Here is a 20,426-nt window from a genome sequence, read left to right as displayed (position 1 = left end):
GAAAAAAAATGTATAATTAACTGTTCCCCTTGTCAATAAATATTCTCTTCTAATATTCTTTTATTTTCTAGTATTTCATCCTAAGGATATGTCATCATGAATTTACATAATTCCTTGTCATTGAACAATTAGGTTTTTCAATGTTTTTTTATTTGCTTTTGTAAATAATGTTGCAATGAACACAGCTGCAGCTAAATCTCTGCACACGTAAGTGATTAACCCCTTATCATAAATTATTAGAAGGCCAATTGTTGGGTCAATGGGCATACACATCTCTTAAATCTCTTATACATATTGTTCAATTATGCTCCAGGAAGGCTGTAAAAATTTATATTCCTACCAGTAGCGTATGAATGTATCTGACCCAAGGAGTTTTTTTATTGATTCTGCCAGACCTTGGAGACCACATTTCTACTGTCTGCTAAATGTCTGGTATACAGTAGGCACTCACTACCTGTTTATTGACCCAAACTGAAGTGGTTAGGTGTCCGGTGTCCTCCTTCTATCTCAAGGAGTGACTAGAGAGTATTCTTTCTCTTGGGCTGTTGAGGGGCCTGTGCTCCTTGCAGCCACCACAGCACCTAACACTTTTCCCTGTATGCTCTTCTTTGGAAAAATCATGTCTTTCTTTTTCTTTTCTTTTTTTCTTTTCCCCCTACATGCTCTTCTTTCTGAAAATCATTTCTCTTTTTTTTGAGACGGAGTCTCACTCTGTTGCCCAGGCTGGAGTGCAGTGGCATGATCTTAGCTCACTGCAACCTCCGCCTCCTGGGTTCAAGCGATTCTCCTGCCTCAGCCTCTTCAGTAGCTGGTACTACAGGGGCGTGCCACCACTCATGGCTAATTTTTGTATTTTCAGCAGAGACAGATTTGTGCCATGTTGGTCAGGCTGGTCTCGAACTCCTGACCTCAAATGATCCATCTGCCTCGGCCTCCCAAAGTGCTGGGATTACAGGCATGAGCCACCGTGCCCAGCCTGGGAAAATCATTTCTAATTTCCCCAGGGAATGCAGAACCCCTGGGCAGCAGATCCAAGCCAGAGATCCTCCCCTCTTTCAGTCTGTGACCTCCCAAGAGTGGAGTCTGTTCTTTTCTCTCACTAAAACCAGTTACTGAGTAGAGAAAGACAGAAGAGAATGAGACAGATGGAGAGCTCATTAAAACAATCAATTATTTCGGTGCATTTGGACATGACAAAGGTACACGAGGGTGTGGGGGTTTAATAAGGCCGGTGCCGAGAGCAGCCGCAGGACCAACAGGCGGAGAATGAGACATTGCTTTCTAGAAGGCACCTACTGTGATAATGTTACCTGCCATTGATGCTGCGGCAGAAAATAGACACAGAATCAGAGAACGTTAAATCTGAGATAATGGGTTTTTTAATTGTCTTCACATTTTGGATGAGCATTTTAATTGAAGTGGTTTGGAGGTTAATGTAACTTTTGTATTTGATTATCTGGCAAGAAGCAGGGGGAAATAAAAGAAAAGTGGGGGAAATTGAGGTGGTCTTAAAAAAAGCCTCTCGTAACGTGTAGCATGGTAAATTCCATTTCTGCACAATCGTTTTCATTATATGTGTCAGAGGCAAAATGATTTCTGTACGTAATTAGTGCCAAGATCAGAGAAATGCTGACACCCTGAGGTTCGAAGTTAACCCTCTGCAGGCTGACAGGGAGGGAAATTTTCACTCTTTCAGTAAACTTTATTAAGAGTTAGAAGGAATCTCATATTTTGGAGTTGCCCACACAATGCCAGGCACTTTTCGTAATTCTTTTTCAATCTCACAACAACTCTATGAGAATTTTCTTCTTATTCTTGTTTCAAAGATGAGGGGACTGGGGCTCAGAAACTGTAAGTGACTTGCTCAAGGTCACACAGCTGGTTAGAAAAGGTTGAAGTTTTGACCCAAACCTAACTGATTCTGAGGTCAGCGTAGCAGAATGAAATCTTACATACCTGGATTCGAATCTCCACTCCCATCATTTAGGAGCTCTGTGAGGCTGGATGCAGTGGCTCACATCTAACACTTTGGGAGGCTGAGGCCAAAGCAACCTTCGAGCCCAGGAGTTCAAGACCAGCCTGAGAAACGTAGGAAGATCCTGTCACTACAAAAAACTTTTTAAAAATTAGCCAGGCATAGTGGTGCATGCCTGTAGTCCCAGCTACTTGGGAGGCCAAGGAGGGAAGATTACATGAGCCCAGGAGATCAAAGCTCTGTTAGCCAAGATCACGTCACTGCACTCCAGCCTGGGCAACACAGCAAGATCCTGTCTTTAAAAAGAAAAAATGAGCTCTGTGATTTTGGGCTTATTATTCAATGTCTTTGAGCCTCAATTTTATCTTCTGTAAAATGGTAATAATAATCTTAAAATAATAGATAGATAATAATAGCACAGTTGTCTATTAACAGTTGTTTTTTCTTTTGAGAATTTACTAAGGTAATTATGAAACACTTATCATGGCTCCCAGGCTAGGGCAAGTACTCAATAAACATTAGCTGTTAGTATTCACAGCAATCTGCCCCTGTATAAAACGTCTTACTGTTTCCAAGGTCCCATGGGGAAGAGTTTTCCCAGGCATGATCCTCACCTTCAATAGAACTTGCGGTCTATTGAGATAATTGGCCAAGATCTCTAAATTTCCAGGCAGCTCCAATCTAATAAGTGGACAAACGGCTGGTGACCAAATATTCCTCCCCAGTTTCCCAGGATTTCAACCACTATTTTACCCTCTCATCCGACATACCCACCAACACCTCGCTCTCCCTTCCCCCATCATGGATCTTAATTCCTTATTTTGGGAAACACGATCTATCTAATCACCCAGAAAAGTATCTACAGTGTTAGACTTCATCATCCATAGGTATTGAGGGTGAAGAGCAGGTTTTGCCCTTGTTGGAAGCCAAGGAAAAAAAAATTGCAAGTCTTCGGCAGACATGAAAGGTTTCACCTTCCTACAATTGGAGAAACGTTGGCAAGCTAAAGGAAGCAGGTGAGTTGAGGAGCTCTTTTAACTCTTTGGGGACCAATGGCCATTTCATATCCAGATACTTACAAGTTTCTTTTCTCTCCCAAAACTGACACTGTGGGCAAAAAGGGCTCAGGGCAGAATTTTCCAGTTTGTTTCTGTCTGTATTCAAGCTCCGTTGCCTGCCCAGCAATGGTAGCGATCATCTGTCAAGTGCTTACCCTGTGTCAAACCCTGGCCGCATCCGTCCAGTGCTAAAGGGACCTGAGGTTCTAGGGGTCACCCAGGCTGTCACTGGTGAACATGAGATTTGAACCCCCTTTCCCTGACCTTGCAACAGTGCCTTCCTGCTGTCATTCTACCACTCACACCAATCAGGCGAGGATTAAGTCCCATTTCCGGTTCTGTTCCTTCCTCTTTTTTTTTTTTTTTTTTGAGACGGAGTCTCGCTCTGTCACCCAGGCTGAGTGCAGTGGCCGGATCTCAGCTCACTGCAAGCTCCGCCTCCCGGGTTTATGCCATTCTCCTGCCTCAGCCTCCCGAGTAGCTGGGACTACAAGCGCCCGCCACCTCGCCAGGCTAGTTTTTTATATTTTTTAGTAGAGACGGAGTTTCACCGGATTAGCCAGGATGGTCTCGATCTCCTGACCTTGTGATCCGCCCGTCTCGGCCTCCCAAAGTGCTGGGATTACAGGCTTGAGCCACTGCGCCCGGCCGTTCCTTCCTCTTAAGGAGTAGTTTAGAATTCTCTCCAAACAGCCAAAGGGAAATAGGGCTTACCCGCTTACGCTTACTTGAGCCTCTTGGCCTGATATCTGTTAGGCACTCAATAAATGCTTGTTGAATGACTGCTTGATTGGCTACTACGGATACAGCTACTGTAGGTCCAAGATTTTAAATACGAATATTCCAATTTTGAAATTTTTGTTTAACTATCAAATCATTTTGTATTTATAAAAGAGGGAGAAAGGGCCTGGGGTCTCCACATTGTAGAAGAAAAGAGACTACTAGGGCATTTTAATGCAAAAGAGAAGGCCTTGGACAAATCACTTAACCTTTCAGAGTTTCCATTGATTCACCAGGAAAACTGGGGTGATAACATCAACCTAAGCTGGTTCCCTCCACACCCTCATACCTGCTTCCTTCAGCGTCACACACACTCACACACGCTCGTGCACACACACTCTCACACACACACACACTCAGGCCTGTCTCTGGACATTTTTCGTTTTGCAGCCTGGGAAGCAGGATGAGGTTTAACGTGGAGGAGGAAGGAGAAGATGGCCAGGGGTCTGGTCCCCCAAGGAAACTGAGGTTGGAGTGAGCTCCTATGGCAAGAGGGAGTGAGGATCAGAAGCTGATGGAAATACTCATGACAGTCTTTGTGCTGTGTGGGGCACAAGCGGGATAGCCTTGGGGCCCAGGTAGCAAAGTATGTTCCCGAGAAGGAGTAGCCTTTCTTCTCACCATGCATGGGCACGGCGCCATCCTGGCAGCCCCAAGACCAGAAGCTTTGAAGCACCAGGAGGTAGCTTCCTGGTATGGACATCGGCGTTATCACAATGAGTTCAGTGGTGACAGTGTCATCACTCCAAGTGGCTCCACTGGTTGAAAACATGTGGATCCAGAAGAGGAGAACAGGACAGCCAGATGCTGTGAGTGAACACATCTGCCTTTGAGGCTTCTGGGTACGGGTGTGAGCTGGAGGGAACCTGGATGGGGCAGGATGAGAGCTTTCCGTTCTGCATAACCAGGTTGGGAGTCAGGCCAACCCACCCTGGATACAGAATCCCCCACTTCTCACCAGCCCCACTCTTACTACCTGGTCTGAGCTGCCATCGTCTCTCACCTGGATCCTTGCAGGAATTCCTAACGTCTTCCTTGCCCCTCACAGACTGTTTTCAACGCAGCAGTCAGGGAGATTATTAAAACCGAAGTCAGATCACATCACTTCCCTGCTCAAGATTCTACAGGGGATCCACATTCAGAATCAAAGCCAACTCCTTACAATGGCCATAGGCCCACAGGACCCAACACCCTGGACCTTCTCCATCCCACCTCCAATTACTCTCCTGCCTCATTCCCTCTGCTGCTGCACATCGGCCTCCTCATTTCCCCAAACATAGCAGACATGCTCCTGCCCCAGGGCCTTGGCACCAGCTGCTCTCTCTTGCGATTGTACTTTTCTCCAAAACATGCAGATGGCTCACTTTCTGCCTTTTTCAGATCTTTGCTCAAATGTTACCTCTTCAGGGAGACTTTTCTTTTTTTTTTTTCCTCTTTTGTGGAGAACAGGGTCTTGCCATATTGCCCAGGTGGGTCTCGAACTCCTGGGCTCAAGCTATCCTCCAGCTTCTGCTTCCCGAAGAGCTGGGATTACAGGTGTGAGCCACCACACATGGCCCAGGGAGACTTTTCTTGACCATACTTCTCAAAGTTGCAACCTCACTCTATCCTGCACTCACCATCCCCATTCCATGCTTTGGTTTCCACATAGCACTCCTCCCCATGTGACATCCCAGACACAGTGCTAACTTGTTGTTGTCCTACCCACAGCCCACTAGCATGTCAGTTCCATGAAGGCAGGAAATATGGACTCATGGTCTGTCTCCTTTTCTGCTACATGCCTAGAGCTTAGAATAGTGCCTGCCGTATATCAGATGTTCCATTCAAAAGATATTTGTTGAATGACTGAATTAATGAATATAGGCAGTGTGAACTTTATTTATTTATTTAGACAGAGTTTCACTCTTGTTGCCCAGGCTGGAGTGCAGTGGCACGATTTCGACTCACTGCAACCTCTGCCTCCCAGGTTCAAGCGATTCTCCTGCCTTAGCCTCCCGAGTAGCTGGGACTACAGACGTGTGCCACCATGCCCAGCTAATTTTTGTATTTTTTTTAGTAGAGATGGGGTTCCACCATATTGGCCAGAATGGTCTTGATCTCTTGACCTCGTGATCCACCTGCCTCGGCCTCCCAAAGTGCTGGGATTATAGGCATGAGCCACCGCACCTGGCCAGACCCTTTTTTTTTTTTTTTTTTTTTACTCATTTTTTTTTTTTAATTGAGACAAGGTCTCACTTTGTTGTCCAGGCTGGAGTGCAGTGCTGCAATCAGGGCCTTGACCTCTCAGCCTCAAGCAATACTCCCACTTTATCCTCCCAAGTAGCTGGGACCACAGGCATGCACCACCACACCTAGCTATTTTTTGTATTTTTGTGTAGAGATGAGGTTTCACCACGTTGGCCAGGCTGGTCTTAAACTCCTGGGCCCACATGATTGACCCCCTCAGTCTCCCAAGGTGCTGGGATTAGAGGCGTAAGCCACCGAAGCCTGCCACACCCTTTTCTTTTAAAACATCCACAGGTAGATGAGGCCTGACACGTATGGGTCATGCTGCCTCAGAGGGTCATGATGAGCACTAAACGGGCTTTGGTGTGTGAAGTATCTGGCACATAGTAGACACTTTTCTTAGTCTGTTCAGGCTCACAGTTTTGGAGGCTGGAAAGTCCAAATCAAGGCATTGGTAGATTCGGTGTCAGGGGAGGGCCCGCTTCTGGTTCATAGATGGACAGCCGTCTTCTTGCTGGTCCTCACATGGCAGAAGGGGGCAAGGGACCTCTCTTGGGCCTCTTTTATAAGGGCACTAATCCCTTTCATGAAGGTTCTGCTCTCACAACCTAATCACCTCTCAAAAGTTCTGCCTGCTAATACCATCACCTTGGGGTTTAGTATTTCAATCTATGGATTTGGGGAGGACACAAATACGTCTCCCACAGCAGAGCTCTATTGGTGGTAGCTGTCATTACTGTTGCTGCTGCTGTTGTTGCTTTTGATCTTCTTAGCTCTAAACCTCTCTGTGTCAGAGGCAGAGCACAGTGGTTCATGCCTGTAACCCCAGCACAAGGCAAGTGAATCACTTGAGGTCAGGAGTTCGAGACCAGCCTGGCCAACATGATGAAACCCCAGCTCTACCAAAATTACAAAAATTAGCTGGGCATGGTGGCGCACACCTGAAATCCCAGCTACTTGGAAGGCTGAGGCAGGAGAATCACTTGAGCCTGGGAGGCAGAGGTTGCAGTGAACTGAGATTGTACCACTGCACTCTAGCCTGGGTGACAGAGCGAATGTCTCTCTCAAAAATAATAAAAATATAAAATAAAGAAATAAACCTCTCTCTGATCCTCTGTCATTCCTTGTGCTTTATTCCCAACCCCACTGACTCCTACCTTTGGCTCTCCCTGGGTCTCCTATCCTCATTCATCAGCTCCTACTGGCTCCTTGATTTTCCTCCCTTCCTCCCGCTCAGGGAAACAATCTAACCCAGCAGGCCCCTGGGACCCAAGCCTGCATCTCCACTGGGTCTCCCTGACTCCCTGGAAAAGCAAATCATCATGAATCACTTCTTCTCCGGACCAAAGACCAAAAGCATCCTTGACAACACGCGCTGGTTCTGGCTCCCGACAGACCTTTTCAGATGGGACAAGCTTCAAATCAATTCCTATTTCTTCCAGGTGAGAGAGATGGCTGTTTGGTGACCCAGGAGGCCCCCCATGAGTCTCCTCCAAGAAATCACTTTGACTTCTACTTTTCTGCTCAGATGAGCTGCCAGCTTCTCTGCAAACTCGGATCTTTCTCCAAATAATTCGCAGAAACGATTCTCCCCAAAGGCAAAGACAGGCCGATCCCCTTGTGCTGGCATCCTGCAGCAGAGCGGCATTCACTAATTAAATAAAAATAATAAAGGAATAATGCCAATAATAATAGCTAACCCTTATAAGCACATACTACGTGCCAGACTCCAGACATATAGTAGCTTATTTGGCTCTCACCACAACATTTTGCAGTACATAAGATTCCCCACTTTGTTGATAAAGAAAATGAGACACAGAAAATTGGAGTAACTTGCCTGAAGTCACACAGCTAATGAGTGAAAGAAGCTAAGATTTCAACTCAGGCAGTCTGGCTTCAATTATGTCGAGCTGATACTACGGCCAGGCACTGTGCTGGGTGCTGGGAATAGAGGAAGGGACAACGGAAGACACAGCCCCCTGCCCTCAAAGACTTTATGGTCTACGGTAGGTCAGGGAAAGAGGCATTCATGAAATGCACAAATAAATCTATAGTTACAGGTTGTTATGATGCCAGGAAGGGAAGAGGGTATGAGATTATTTTTGGGCTTCCTTTTAGAATAAGAGGAATTTATTTGAAATTTATCTTCAGGAGAACCCAGTGGTAGCTTTTAGACCCTAGAAGCCTAGGCTTAGGTAAGCCCAATGACTATTGTTTCTTGAGTATCCACCGGGTACTAAATGGCATGATTTATGCCCAAACTTCTTTCCATCATTACAAAACAGTAATCACTCTTTGTCCCTTCTCACGGATGAAAAACTGAGACTCAAAAAGATTGAGGGACTTACTCGAGGTCTTATGCCTGAGACAGAGAGAGCCAGGACTGAATCCAGTTAAGTTCAATTCTTTCTACCATATTGGAGATCAGATTTCTCATCCTCAACATTTACTGGCATTGTAGGCCAGATAACTCTTTGTAGCAAGTGGTGGGGCTGTCCCAGAAACTGCAGGATGCTGAGAAGCATCCCTGACTGATATGATTTGTCTGTGTTCCCACCCAAATCTCATGTTGAATTGTGGCTCCTATAGTTCTCACGTGTTGTGAGAGGGACCCAGTGGGAGGTAATTTAATCACAGGGACAGCCTGTCTTTCCCGTGCTGTTCTTGTGATAGTGAGTAAGTCTCACAAGATCTGATGGTTTTATAAAGGGCAGTTCCCCTGCACATGCTTTCGTCTGCCACCATGTAAGACGTGTCTTGCTTCCCCTTCACCTTCTACCATGATTGTGAGGCCTCCTCAGTCACGTGGAACTGTGAGTTAATTAAACCTCTTCCCTTTATAAATTACCCAGTCCAGGTATGTCTTTATTAGCAGTGTAAGAATAGACTAATACACTGACCTCCACCCACTAAATGCCAGCAGTACCTACTCCTCTTGTGACAACCAAGCATGTCTCCAGACATATCCCAGTGTCCTCTTAGGGGTAAAAGGAAATCACTCCTATTTGAAAACCACTGCTGTAGATGCCAGCTCCCTACAGACTGTTTCTTATCTATCTTTATGTACCTGGTACCCAGCACTGTAGCTCAACTAAAGTTTATTTAACAACAGAATGGAAGAAAGGAAGGAAGAAAAGATACAGGAAAAGAAAGAAAAGGAGGGAGAAGGGGAGGGAAGAAGGCCTAAGTTCACCCAGTATGTATATTATGGAAAGCTTATAGATAAATCAACCAAAATGGATTTTGTAGCCCAAATTCTATTTGAACTACCTGGGGTAGAAATCAGGGCTTCAGATTTATCATGTGATAAATTCTTTAAAAATGAGCAGTCTTTCTGACATGAACATATACATCTGCACATCTGCATGCACACACAAATGAAAATGCCCTGTGGGGCCGGGCGCCATGGCTCATGCCTGTAATCTCAGCACTTTGGGAGGCCAAGGTAGGTAAAGGTCAGGAGTTCAAGACTAGCCTGGCCAACATGGTGAAACCTCGTCTCTACTAAAAATACAAAAATTAGCCAGGTGTGGTGGCACATGCCTGTAATCCCAGCTACTCAGGAGGCTGAGACAGGAGAATCACTTGAGCCCAGGAAGCAGAGGTTACAGTGAGCCAAGATTGCACCACTGCACTCCAGCCTGGGCAACAGAGCAAGACTCTGTGGCAAAAAAAAAATAAAAACAAATGAAAACAAAAATGCCTTGTGGGTTTGGCATTTCCACATTAAATTTACATAGAGACCACTCCCCAAAGTGGGGTGAACCAAGCCATCCTTGTTCCCTCCCAGCAGGGAATTCAATTACCCATTTGAAACAACCAGCACCCCAGGGGTCCCTCCAAGCTTCTTCATGAAATAATATTTATTAATGATTGTTATTATTACCAAGTGGATTCCCACAGGCCTGGGGTCTGCTCCTCCCCCACCCAGGAGTTCACCCATTTCCAGCTCTTCTGGGTGTGGCCGATAATATCACAATCTCTTCAGCTCAGAATTTCCCCCGGAACTGAAAGACGGCTTTCCTGTGTGTACATTTCAATCAACAGAAGCACCGGCATTTCCAAAGCAGATGTTTCCTGTCGCTACTTACTGTGTCCTGAGCAGGTGGCCCTGTTAAAGCTGTATTGTTGGACAAGTCTTTCAATCAAGGCTTTCATTCCTGGATATGAGTGACGGGCAACAGGAAAGGGAGTTCTGCTGTCAAATCCAGGCAGCAGAGAATGGTGCAATCTACTGTCTTCCTCATGCTTCCACATGCGACCGAGGTGTGTTCTTCTTGCATTGGGCACCTGGTTGGTTAGCTTAGCAGCGTGGCAGGTGAGAATCACAGACATGGACTGAAATCCCACCTGCAACATTTGCTAGTTGAGTGATTTTTGGAGGAGCAACTGTAGTTCTCTGAGTCAGTATCCTCATTCATAAAATAGAGATCCTCATATTACCTACCTCATGGGGTGGTTGGGAAAAATAATTAAATCACTCGAAGCACATAAAATCCTTTTAGCACAAGGCTTCACACCCGGTAAGTTCTCAATAAATGATCGCTCTTGTTTTGACAACAATCTCACATCAAGGGCACAATCTGGTTGCCCCGGGAGATCCAGACTTGAAATGAATAAAATGCTCACAAAGCTTCAGTCTAGACCTCAGCACAGGCAATACTGTCCTAACACTGTCTCTCCCCAGCTGTGCAACTTGGGATGTGGAATCTCACCTCTCAGAGGCTCTCATCACCTGGGAAACAGTGAGGGCAATTCCTGACTTAAATTGTTGGAAGATCTTTGGTACATGGCCCATAGCACAGAGAAACTCAGGATGTGTTAGCTAGAGGTACTGTTGGCCAGTTCCAGGCATCATAGTAGGAGATGATTCTTATTAAAGTGAATTGGAATCTTGGGGAAAGCAGCATGATCGGGGAGGTGATCGTCATGGTGATTGGATTTGCGATGTGAGGAATGGACTTGCCTGCTTTAAATCTCAACTTGACTTGGAAGGGCGTGGGGCTGTGAAAAATAACTGAGACTTGCTTCTGTCAAGCTACTTCCTGTGACAACATTAGAGGGAATTTCTGTCTTTCTTTCTTTTTTTTTTTTGAGACAGGTTTTCACTCCCACAGCCCAGGCACGCTGGAATGGGCACAATCTCAGCTCACTGCAACCCTGCCTCCCAAACTCACGGGATTCTCCCGCATCAGCCTGGGACTACAGGCACACACCACCGCACCTGGCTAATTTTTGTAGAGACAGGATTTTGTCATGTTGGTCAGGCTGGTCCTGAACTCTTGAGCTCAAGCAATCCGCCCACCTTGGCCTCCCAAAATGCTGGGATTACAGGTGTGAGCCACGATGCCCGGCGTTGGAGGGAATTTCTATACATGAAGGACAATGCCAACGAGTATCACTTCCTCTGTTATCTGGAGTTTGAGCTCTGTGTCTTCAATAGGCATGGACAGGAAGTTCCTGGCTCAGAATGATATCAGGGGTTTTCCAGTGCTTCTCTAAGAACAGAGATGGTAGATAAGTAGGAGGATGGTGGGAAAATCCTTCAGTTTTCTAAGGAAGGTTCACGTTTATGGTAGAAAATTTGAGACAAAAAATGTATATTTTCTTCCCACCAGTCATAATTCGCGTGACTTTCATGTGTCTCTTAACCTTTCTGAACCACCGTGTGATGGAATATTGAGTTGTTCCCCCAGATCATTTCCCTCCTTCCTGCCATGCACTTAGGTTTTCCGTAGGTAACTACATTAATTAAGGATTTGGTGTAGGTTCCGTAGGTAACCACTCACCATCTTCAGCTCTGTTGTTTTCACTGGGATTGATCTCACCCCCAGCTCTAGAGCAGGTCCGGATTGGCTTAAGCCAATAAGTGCCTACTATCCCTTGTTCACTGTAGTTTGGTTGAAGGATGGGCATCTGACCTAGTTCATACTAATGTGACATGTGAAAAGGTTTTCTGAGGTTTCTGGGACAGACAAGTGCTCCATCTTCCAAAAGACCTATGAGAAACATCTGTCTGCTTTTTGTGTGGTGTGATGTGAGGCTGAGAATAGAAGGCCAGAAATACCGTACTACGGAAGAGTCAACCTGAAGAGGAAGCCAACAAGGCAGCTGAAAGAATCATCCAGGAACAAAGCCAGAACCTTAATGGTAGCATGAACCCCTGGATCAAACCATTCCTGAATCAGAATATTACAGGGCAATTCAGTTATGTGAGCCAACAGTCTTCTCATTGACCCCTCTCCCTGTTTCTTTTTTCCTTACTAGTTTAGGTTGGAGTTTTCTGTTGCTTGCAACCAAAATATTCCTAACTAGTACACTGTTTTCTCTGCCCTCTCCATACGTCTGGAAGAAGAAAAAAAGATAATAAGGTATGTGAAAATAATACTGTTTTGCCTTGGGCAGGCCTATGCAAACCTACCCCAAAGTCTGAGGAAGCTGAGAAGCTGAAGAAAGAGGCTGACAAATCCAGTTTCTTAGGAAGAAATATGTAATAGGGGCTTGGGAACACAAGCCATGCCTGCGTCTTGGGTGGTGGCAAGACAAGATGGTGGATCCATGCAGCACCAATAGCCTCCAGACCCAGAGAGATTATATACTCTAGGGGAGAGGCACACATGTTTCACAGAGAATAGGTAGGAAATTTCCCTGATGGCAAGATTTGCAGGAAGTACAGTCCTCTTACACAATGAACAACAGATAAACTGGAAATCTCAGAGGCCTTCCCAGAATGGGTTAATCAGAAGCTAACCTGGCAGATTAGCATCCAAGATGGAGCTGATTCGACCTTCACAGATATGTAAACTGTAAAGCACAGTACCAATTAGATGTGAGGATTATCGGAACAGTTATTATCACCACCTCAAAGACTTCCTAGCTCAGAATAATCCAATTTGCAGATGTGTAATATTTCCTTCCATTCCTCTGAAATGTATCAGTTTCATTATGTTGAAACTATTAGATCATGCATTGATAATGATGCTTAATGAAGCTAACAGTATTATTCTCCTGTAAACAGAAATGTATATAATTAATGACTCTCTTAAGACTTTTGGTATTCACTGGTACTAATTACATTCCAGCCCTCATCAGCAAGAGTCCAATCAGAGTAGTCTGAGTGAAAACAGACACCCAGTCCTCAAGGAGAGAAATATGAGGTCTCGGTATTTGCCTTGACTGTCAGTTGGCCGTACTTTTGTAGAGAAGAGAGCACTAGTCTGTGTTCCAGCTCTGCCACTGAGTCTCTTTGTGACCTTGGACATTTAGACATGTCACTTAACCGCTGTGTGCCTCAGTTTCCCCATCTATAAAATGAGGAAGATAGACTTGCCAGATTCTTAACTTTTGTTGAACGCTTGTGAGAATCTGCTGAAAACTCTGCATCTTCTCCAGAGAGATCCACTTCTATATATATATCTATAGTTATAGATATATATTTTGGGGATGGAGTCTCACTCTGTGGCCCAGGCTGGAGTGCAATGCCACAATCTCAGCTCACTGCAATCTCCACCTGCCGGGTTCAAGCGAGTCCCCTGCCTCAGCCTCCTGAGGACCTAGGATTACAGGCACCCACCACCACTCCCGGCTAATTTTTGTATTTTTAGTAGAGACGGGATTTTGCCACGTTGACCAGGCTGGTCTCAAACTCCTGACTTTAAGCAATCCGCCCACCTCAGCCTCTGGAAGTGCTAGGCTTACATGTGTGAGCCACTGTGCACAGCCTTCTATATTTTATATATCAAATAATTTATATACAATCACAAGAGGCCCATGGAAAACTCCATTTGCTTTTTTTTTTAATCAAGCCAAACCAACAAGTAAGAAATTCAAAATTAAATGACCTTTAAGGGCCCTTTAAGCTCTACCTTTTCAGTGCCCATAATTCCATGATTCCCCTAGAAGTAGCAGAGTCATAATTGAGTTCTAGAATGTTTTTTTTAACTAAAAGGTGGAAATTCTTTGAGCATGGGCATTGGTAGGGAGGGGCTTGAAAACAGGGGCAGTGAGGAGATTGTTACAATCACCCCAGCAAAAGATGATGTGGCTCAGACAAGGATAAAAGAAGGAGATGTACTGAAGAGATAGCCAGAATGCAGAACTTTGTATAAGAGGAGATTTGGGGAAGCATTCCCAGAATCCTATCACTTAGGGTTAGTTTCAGCTGTGAGGAAGAAGAAATCCAATTATAATGACTTAAACAGCAAGAAGAATTTGTTTTTCCTCAGGTGAAAGTCATCTGATGGTAGATAGTCCAAGTCTGTTTAGAAGCTCTTCAATACTTGATTCTATCTATTCAACCACTCTGCCACATTTGTTCTCTCCTCAGGTTCCAAGGTAGCTGCAGGAATTCCAGCCATCACACCTATGTTTCAGGGTATAAGAAAGAGAATACGTGAAAGTGCAAAATGGAGCCCCTTTAAAGAGCTTTCCTGGAAGCAAAGCTTCCACTTACATTTCATCAGCTAGAACTCAGTCACTTCCAGCTGTGGGACAGTCTGGGAAATGGAGAAACCTAATGTTTTGCTAGGCATATTACCCAAGATTCCATTTCTAAGGGAGAAGGAGGAGGCAACTAGCAGCTTCTGCTACAGTTTCCATTTAAAAGAAATACAGTGTGGAGGGGACAGTGGAGGAGAGTCAGCTTTGGGGAGGAAGAACTAGAGTTCAGTTTGTACATGCTGAGTTTGAGGACTTGGGAAACAATCGTGAGAGTTGTGCTATAGAGAGTTGAATATACATGTATGAAACTTGGAATAAAGGTGTGAGCCAGAGCTAAAGATGTGAGAGCCACCAAGATACAAAGGACACATGGAACCCTGGAACTTTTCTTCACAAGAATGATCTCAAAACACAAACCTGACGATCTCAAGCCTCTTTGTCATTTTTAAAATAGTTCAAGGTCTTCTTACAGCTCTCAAGATAAAGATGAAAATCCCGAATGTGAACTACACTGATTTTCGTTATTTTGACCCCAGATTACCCGTTTCATCTAAACTCACTATCACCTTTGCACATCTCACCTCAAGGCCTTTGCAGGTGCTGGCCAATCTCCCCTCTCCATCTCCACTTCCAGCTCTACATTCTTCAATATGATCTCTGCTGGTCTTTAAAAGCTTTAGAATGTTGGAAAATTGGAATCTTCGCCCCAGTTTTATAGATGAGCATGACATCAGCTCAAAGAGTAAAGGAACTTCTCTAAGGTTACACAACTATAGTAAGAGACAGAGTAGAAATCAAAGCCAACGTCTTCTAGCAGCTGGAACCTTCTCTCCACTTAGCACAGCGGGCTGCTGCTTTTGGGTGGCTCTCCATGCCCTCACAAGAAAGGATAGATAAGAAGAGAGAGGGAACAAAAAAAACCCAGATACTCAGAGCTGACTCCACAGAAGGGCTTATTCAATCAGTCTAGACAAAAGCCTGCCCCATTCCTCCTTTCCTCCCTCCCTCCCACCATTTCTCCCCACTTCCCAGAGGAACTTGATTAATCCATTAGGTTTAACCTCTATTTAACTTCCTGATTAGTTACATTTATAAACTCCATTTGTTTTTGCTTTCTCATCAAGCCAAACCAACACCCCCAGAAAAAAAAAAAAATAGGCCAATTTTCAGTGACACTGATTTACTGCAATTTCTGAAAATCAGACCGAACCGAGGAGAAACATGACTAGAATTTCAACTCCCCTTTTCACATTGCAGGTATCTTTGCGAATGGAAGAGAAGCTTTAACAGAGAGAAAAAGAAAAAATTCAGTGACGGCAGGATCCCAAATTTGGCCAAAGTGGCAAAATACAAAGCCCGTTAACGAAGCAGATTAATAAATTCTGTAATTTCCATTTCCTAGTTGAGTAACAAAGCTACAAAGTACAACAAAAAAATAAAAGCTGAAGCTCAGGGATTATATGTTTTTATCGGCAAAGTGAAATACTCAAGCTATTTTCTCACTTTCATTTTCTCCCTGTAGTCCGTGATGTAGGATATTTAAACTTTTAAATAATTTTATTTTAACAAGACTAATACATATACATAGTGAGAAGCTATGTACATGTATTTTTTTTTTTTTTTCTGGGAGTGTTGGTTTGGTTTGACGAGAAAGCAAAAACAAATGGAGTTTGTAAGTGTAGAACTAATCAGGAAGTTAAAGAGAGGTGAAACCTAATGAATTAATCAAGTTCCTTTGGGAAGTGGGGAGAAAAGGTAAGAGAGAGGAAGAAGGGGTAATGGGGCAAGCTTTTGTCTAGACTAATTGCAATTTTATTATAAAACTTATAACAGGCTGGGTGCAGTGGCTCACACCTGTAATCCCAGCACTTTGGGAGGCTGAGGTGGGCAGATCATGAGGCCAAGAGATTGAGACCATCCTGGCCAACATGGTGAAACCCCGTTTCTACCGAAAATACAAAAATTAGCTGGATGTGGTGGTGCACGCCTGTAGTCCCAGCTATTCAGGAGGTTGAGACAGGAGAATCGCTTGAACCTCGGAGGCAGAGGTTGCAGTGAGCCGAGAGTGTGCCACTGAACTCCAGCCTGGTGACCGAGCATGACACCGTCTCAAAGAAAAAAAAGTATAACAAAATTTCAGCAGTCTCGTGTATGTCCCCAAGCAACGTCAGCCCCTAATCTTGCTCCACAGAGGCAACCACATTCAGTATTTTAGGCTGCCTTTTCTGGTATTCATTTCCACATTTTAAGTAACACACTGATACTACTATTTATTGAGTTATCAACTAAGCATTATCTATTATATTTTCTATTTTTCTATGGAAGAAACATTTTAATTCTTTGACATCATGACCCTTCACTCACATAATCTAACTCTCTCTCCCTTTCTCTCCCCCACCCCCAATTCTTCCTCATAATATCTCAATTTTTGTTTAAACTAGTATATAGTGTTATTATTAGAATCATGTAACTAATGTTAATTCCTTAAGTAAGTATTGTACTGTTATTACATGTCTTTTCTTGTCTTCTATTTTTTTTCTAGAGATAATAATTGCCTCAAAACCACAATGAGATACCATCTCACACCAGTCAGAATGGCTAGCATTAAAAACTAAAAAAATAACAGATGTTGATGAGGTTGCAGAGAAAAGAGACGGCTTATACTCTGTTGGTGAGAATCCAAATTAGCTCAACCACTGTGGAAAGCAGTTGGAGAGTTCTCAAAGAACTAAAAATAGAATTACCATTCAATCCAGCAATCCCATTACTGAGTATATACACAAAGGAAAATAAACTATTCTACCAAAAAGTCACCTATACCCATATGTTTATCACGGTACTATTCACAATAGTAAAGACATGGAATCAATCCAGGTGCCCATCAATGATAGATTGAATAAAGAAAATGTGGCACATATACACCATAGAATACTATGCAGCCGTAAAAAAAGAATGAAATCATGTCCTTTGCAGCAATGTGAGTATAACTGGAGGCTATTTTCCTAAGCAAATTCACAGAAGAACAGAAAACCAAATGCCAGATGTTCTCACTTAAAAATGGGAGCTACACATTGGGTACACATAGACACAAAGATAAGAACAATAAGCCCTGGGGATGCCAAAAGTGGGGAGGCAGAGAGGGAGGCAAGGGTCAAAAAAACTACCTATTGGGCACTATGTTCACTACCTGGATGCTGGGATCATTAGAAGCCCAAACTTTAGCATTGCACGATATACCCATGTAACATACCAGAACATGTACCCCCTGAATCTAAAATAGTAATAATAATTTCCTCTTGCTTTTGTTTATTATGTACTTATTATTAGTTACTCCTAAAATCTACAATGCAAAAATCTTAATACTATTTTTCTACCTGCTCAAAAGCATCATAAAGTCTACCAGCTCCTACTTTCCTCCCTCCCTTCTTGCCATCCTTCCTTCCTTTCTCTTCACCCTGCCCCATCCCCTTCTCTCTTCCTCCCTTTCTCACATCCTCCCTACCTCTTTGTCTTTCTTTCCTCATTCTTCTTCTTTCCTTTTCTTTTTTCCTCCTCTTTCTCCTTCTCCTCAATGTCCTCTGTTCCTCTTGCTCTCCTCTTTTCCTCGACTCTCCATTCTCCTGCTTCAAAATGAACTGGTTTTATTTAAGGCCTGAAGCATGACTGTTGTCTTGGGACTTTCCTTTGTAATTGTCCTGAGACTTTCACTTCTCTCCTGGATCTCCTATCCAAATATCCTGTCACTTTTTTGGATGTCCCACTTGTTTTCCTGGAACATTTCCTTTAGCAACGTTTTGAGAAAGGTACTTAGGAAATATTGGATACTTCGCAGATCTGAAAATATCCATCTTCCATCCTTGAACTCAACAGACAGTTTCCCTAGATATATACTTGAACATTGAAAATAACATTTACTATGAATTCTGAAAGCATTGATGCATTCACTTCAATCTTTGAATGTTACTGTTGGTGGACTGATGCCAGTAAAATTTTTATTCTCACACACCAAGGTAATATGGTTTGGCTCTGTGTCCCCACCCAGGTCTCATGTTGAATTATAATCCCGAATGTTGGGGGCAGGACCTGATGGGAAGTGATCATGGGGGCAGATTTCTCCCTTGCTGTTCTCATGATAGTGAGTTCTCATGAGATCTGGTTGTTTTGAAAGTGTGTAGCTCTTCCCCCCTTCACTTCCTCTCTCTTCTGCTGGCCATGTGCTTGCTACTTCTAACAGCATATGCTCATACGTGTTCACAAAGAGATGGTCTGAAATTGAAACTTACATGTAAATGGGAAGAATAACATAAAAGTTTGGCAAATTTGCAGGCTGACCATGTGGTAGAAAAAAAAAAAAATTTCTGGGGAGGAGTTCAAGGCTGCATACATTTGCGTAAGTAAAGAGAAGCCGAATGTTAATAGCCAAGACAATGGGGAAAATGCCAACAAGGCCTTTCAGAGACCTTTGTGGCAGCCCCTCCCATCACAGGCCTGGAGGCCTAGGAGGCAAAAAATAGTTTTGTGGGTTGGGCTCAGGGGCTCTGCTCTGTGCAGCCTCAGGGCAGATTGCCCTGCATCCCAGCTGCTCCAGCTCCAGCTGTGGTTAAAAGGAGCAAAGGTACAGCCCAGGCCGTTGCTTCAGAGGGTGCAAGCCCCAAGCCTTGGCAACTTCCATGTGGTGTTGGGCCTGCAGGTGCACAGAAGGCAAGAGTTGAGGCTTGGGAGACTCTGCCTAGATTTCAGAGGATGTATAGAAATGCCTGGATGTTCAGGTAGAAGTCTGCTGCAGGGGCAGAGCCTTCATGGAGAACATCTACTAGGGCAGTGTAGTGGGGAAATGTGGGGTTGGAGCACCCATACAGTGTCCTTACTGGGGCACTGTCTAGTGGAGCTGTGGAAAGAGGGTCACCATCCTTCAGACCCTGGAATGGTAGATTCACCAACAGCTTGCACTGTGCACCTGTTAAAGCCACAGGTACTCAATGCCAGCCCCTGAAACAGCCATGGGGGTTGCACCCTGCAGAGCCATAGGGCAGAGCTGCCCAGAGCCTTGGGAGTCTACCCCTTGCATCAGCATGCCCTGGATGTGAGATACAAAGTCAAAGGAGATGATTGCAGAGCTTTGAGGCTTGATGACAGCCCTGCTGTATTTTGGACTTGCATGGGGCCTGTAGCTGCTTGGTTTTGGCCAACTACTCCCTTTGGAACTGGAGTATTCACTCAATCCCTGTACCCCTATTGTATCTTGGAAGTAGCTAACTTGTTTTTGATTTTATAGGCTCATAGATGGAAGGGACTTGCCTTGTCTCAGATGAGACTTTGGACTTGGACATTTGACCTAATGCTGAAATGAGTTGACTTTGGGGGACTGTTGGGAAAGCATGATTGTGTTTTAAAATATGAGAAGGGCAGGAGATTGATTTGGGAGAGTCCAGGGGTGGAATGATATGATTTGGCTCTGTGTTCCCACCCAAATCTCATGTTGAATTGCAAATTCCCAATGCTGGGGGAAGGACCTGGTGGGAGGTGATTGGATCATGTGGGCAGATTTCCCCCTTGCTGTTCTCACAATAGTGAATGAGTTCTCATGAGATCTGGTTGTTTTGAAAGTGTGTAGCACTTCCCCTTTACTTTCTCTCTCTCCTCCTGGCCATGTGAAGATGTGCTTGCTTCCCCTTTGCCCTTTGGCCATGATTGTAAGTTCCTGAGGCCTCTCCAGTCATGTTTACTGTACAGCCTGTGGAACTGTGAGTCAATTAAACTTCTTTTCTTCACAAATTACCCGGTCTCAGGTAGTTCTTTATAGCAGTGTGAGAATAGACTAACACACACTGTACGTGACCTATGCTATTTTAAAATTTCATTTCTGGTCACCTTTTTTTTCTTTTTGAGACAGGGTCTCACTCTGTCACCCAGGCTGAAGTACAGTGACATGGTAATGGCCCACTACA

The 20,426-nt window shown here is 44.2% G+C and overlaps 1 protein-coding gene across 3 annotated transcripts; it reads right to left on the bottom strand.

The window, feature by feature from the left end:
• Positions 1–7,144: 7,144 nt before the first annotated feature.
• On the bottom strand, positions 7,145–10,882 carry LOC117090953. Of its 3 annotated transcripts, none has more exons than XR_004440169.1 (3): positions 10,487–10,876; positions 10,131–10,389; positions 7,145–7,670 (listed from the first exon to the last, which is right to left on the bottom strand). XR_004440169.1 is itself a non-coding variant. In XM_033223510.1 (3 exons), exons 2-3 carry the CDS (start codon positions 10,372–10,374, stop codon positions 7,224–7,226), a joined length of 711 nt encoding a protein of 236 aa, XP_033079401.1. In that variant the 5' UTR covers positions 10,375–10,389; positions 10,487–10,876; the 3' UTR covers positions 7,145–7,223. The 3 variants fall into 3 exon arrangements, 2 of the variants coding, with proteins under 2 accessions (XP_033079401.1, XP_033079400.1); XM_033223510.1 differs by having other exon boundaries at positions 7,145–7,690; XM_033223509.1 differs by having other exon boundaries at positions 7,145–7,690; positions 10,131–10,882.
• Between the last annotated feature and the right edge of the window lie 9,544 nt (positions 10,883–20,426).

Source organism: Trachypithecus francoisi, unplaced genomic scaffold, assembly GCF_009764315.1.
Source record: "Trachypithecus francoisi isolate TF-2019V2 unplaced genomic scaffold, Tfra_2.0 Lachesis_group11, whole genome shotgun sequence".
NCBI lineage: Eukaryota > Metazoa > Chordata > Mammalia > Primates > Cercopithecidae > Trachypithecus > Trachypithecus francoisi.
Note: the sequence above shows the minus strand (reverse complement) of the source record. Positions and strands in the feature narration are given on the sequence as shown.

Excerpts from the sequence above, each read along its gene's own strand:
- LOC117090953 (XM_033223509.1), bottom strand. The coding sequence starts at position 10,398 with ATGTTGCAGGTGGGATTTCAGTCCATGTCTGTGATTCTCACCTGCCAC. Across the intron at positions 7,691-10,130 it reads GGCCACCTGCTCAGGACACA|TGAATGCCGCTCTGCTGCAG; the intron begins GTAAGTAGCGAC and ends TTATTTAATTAG.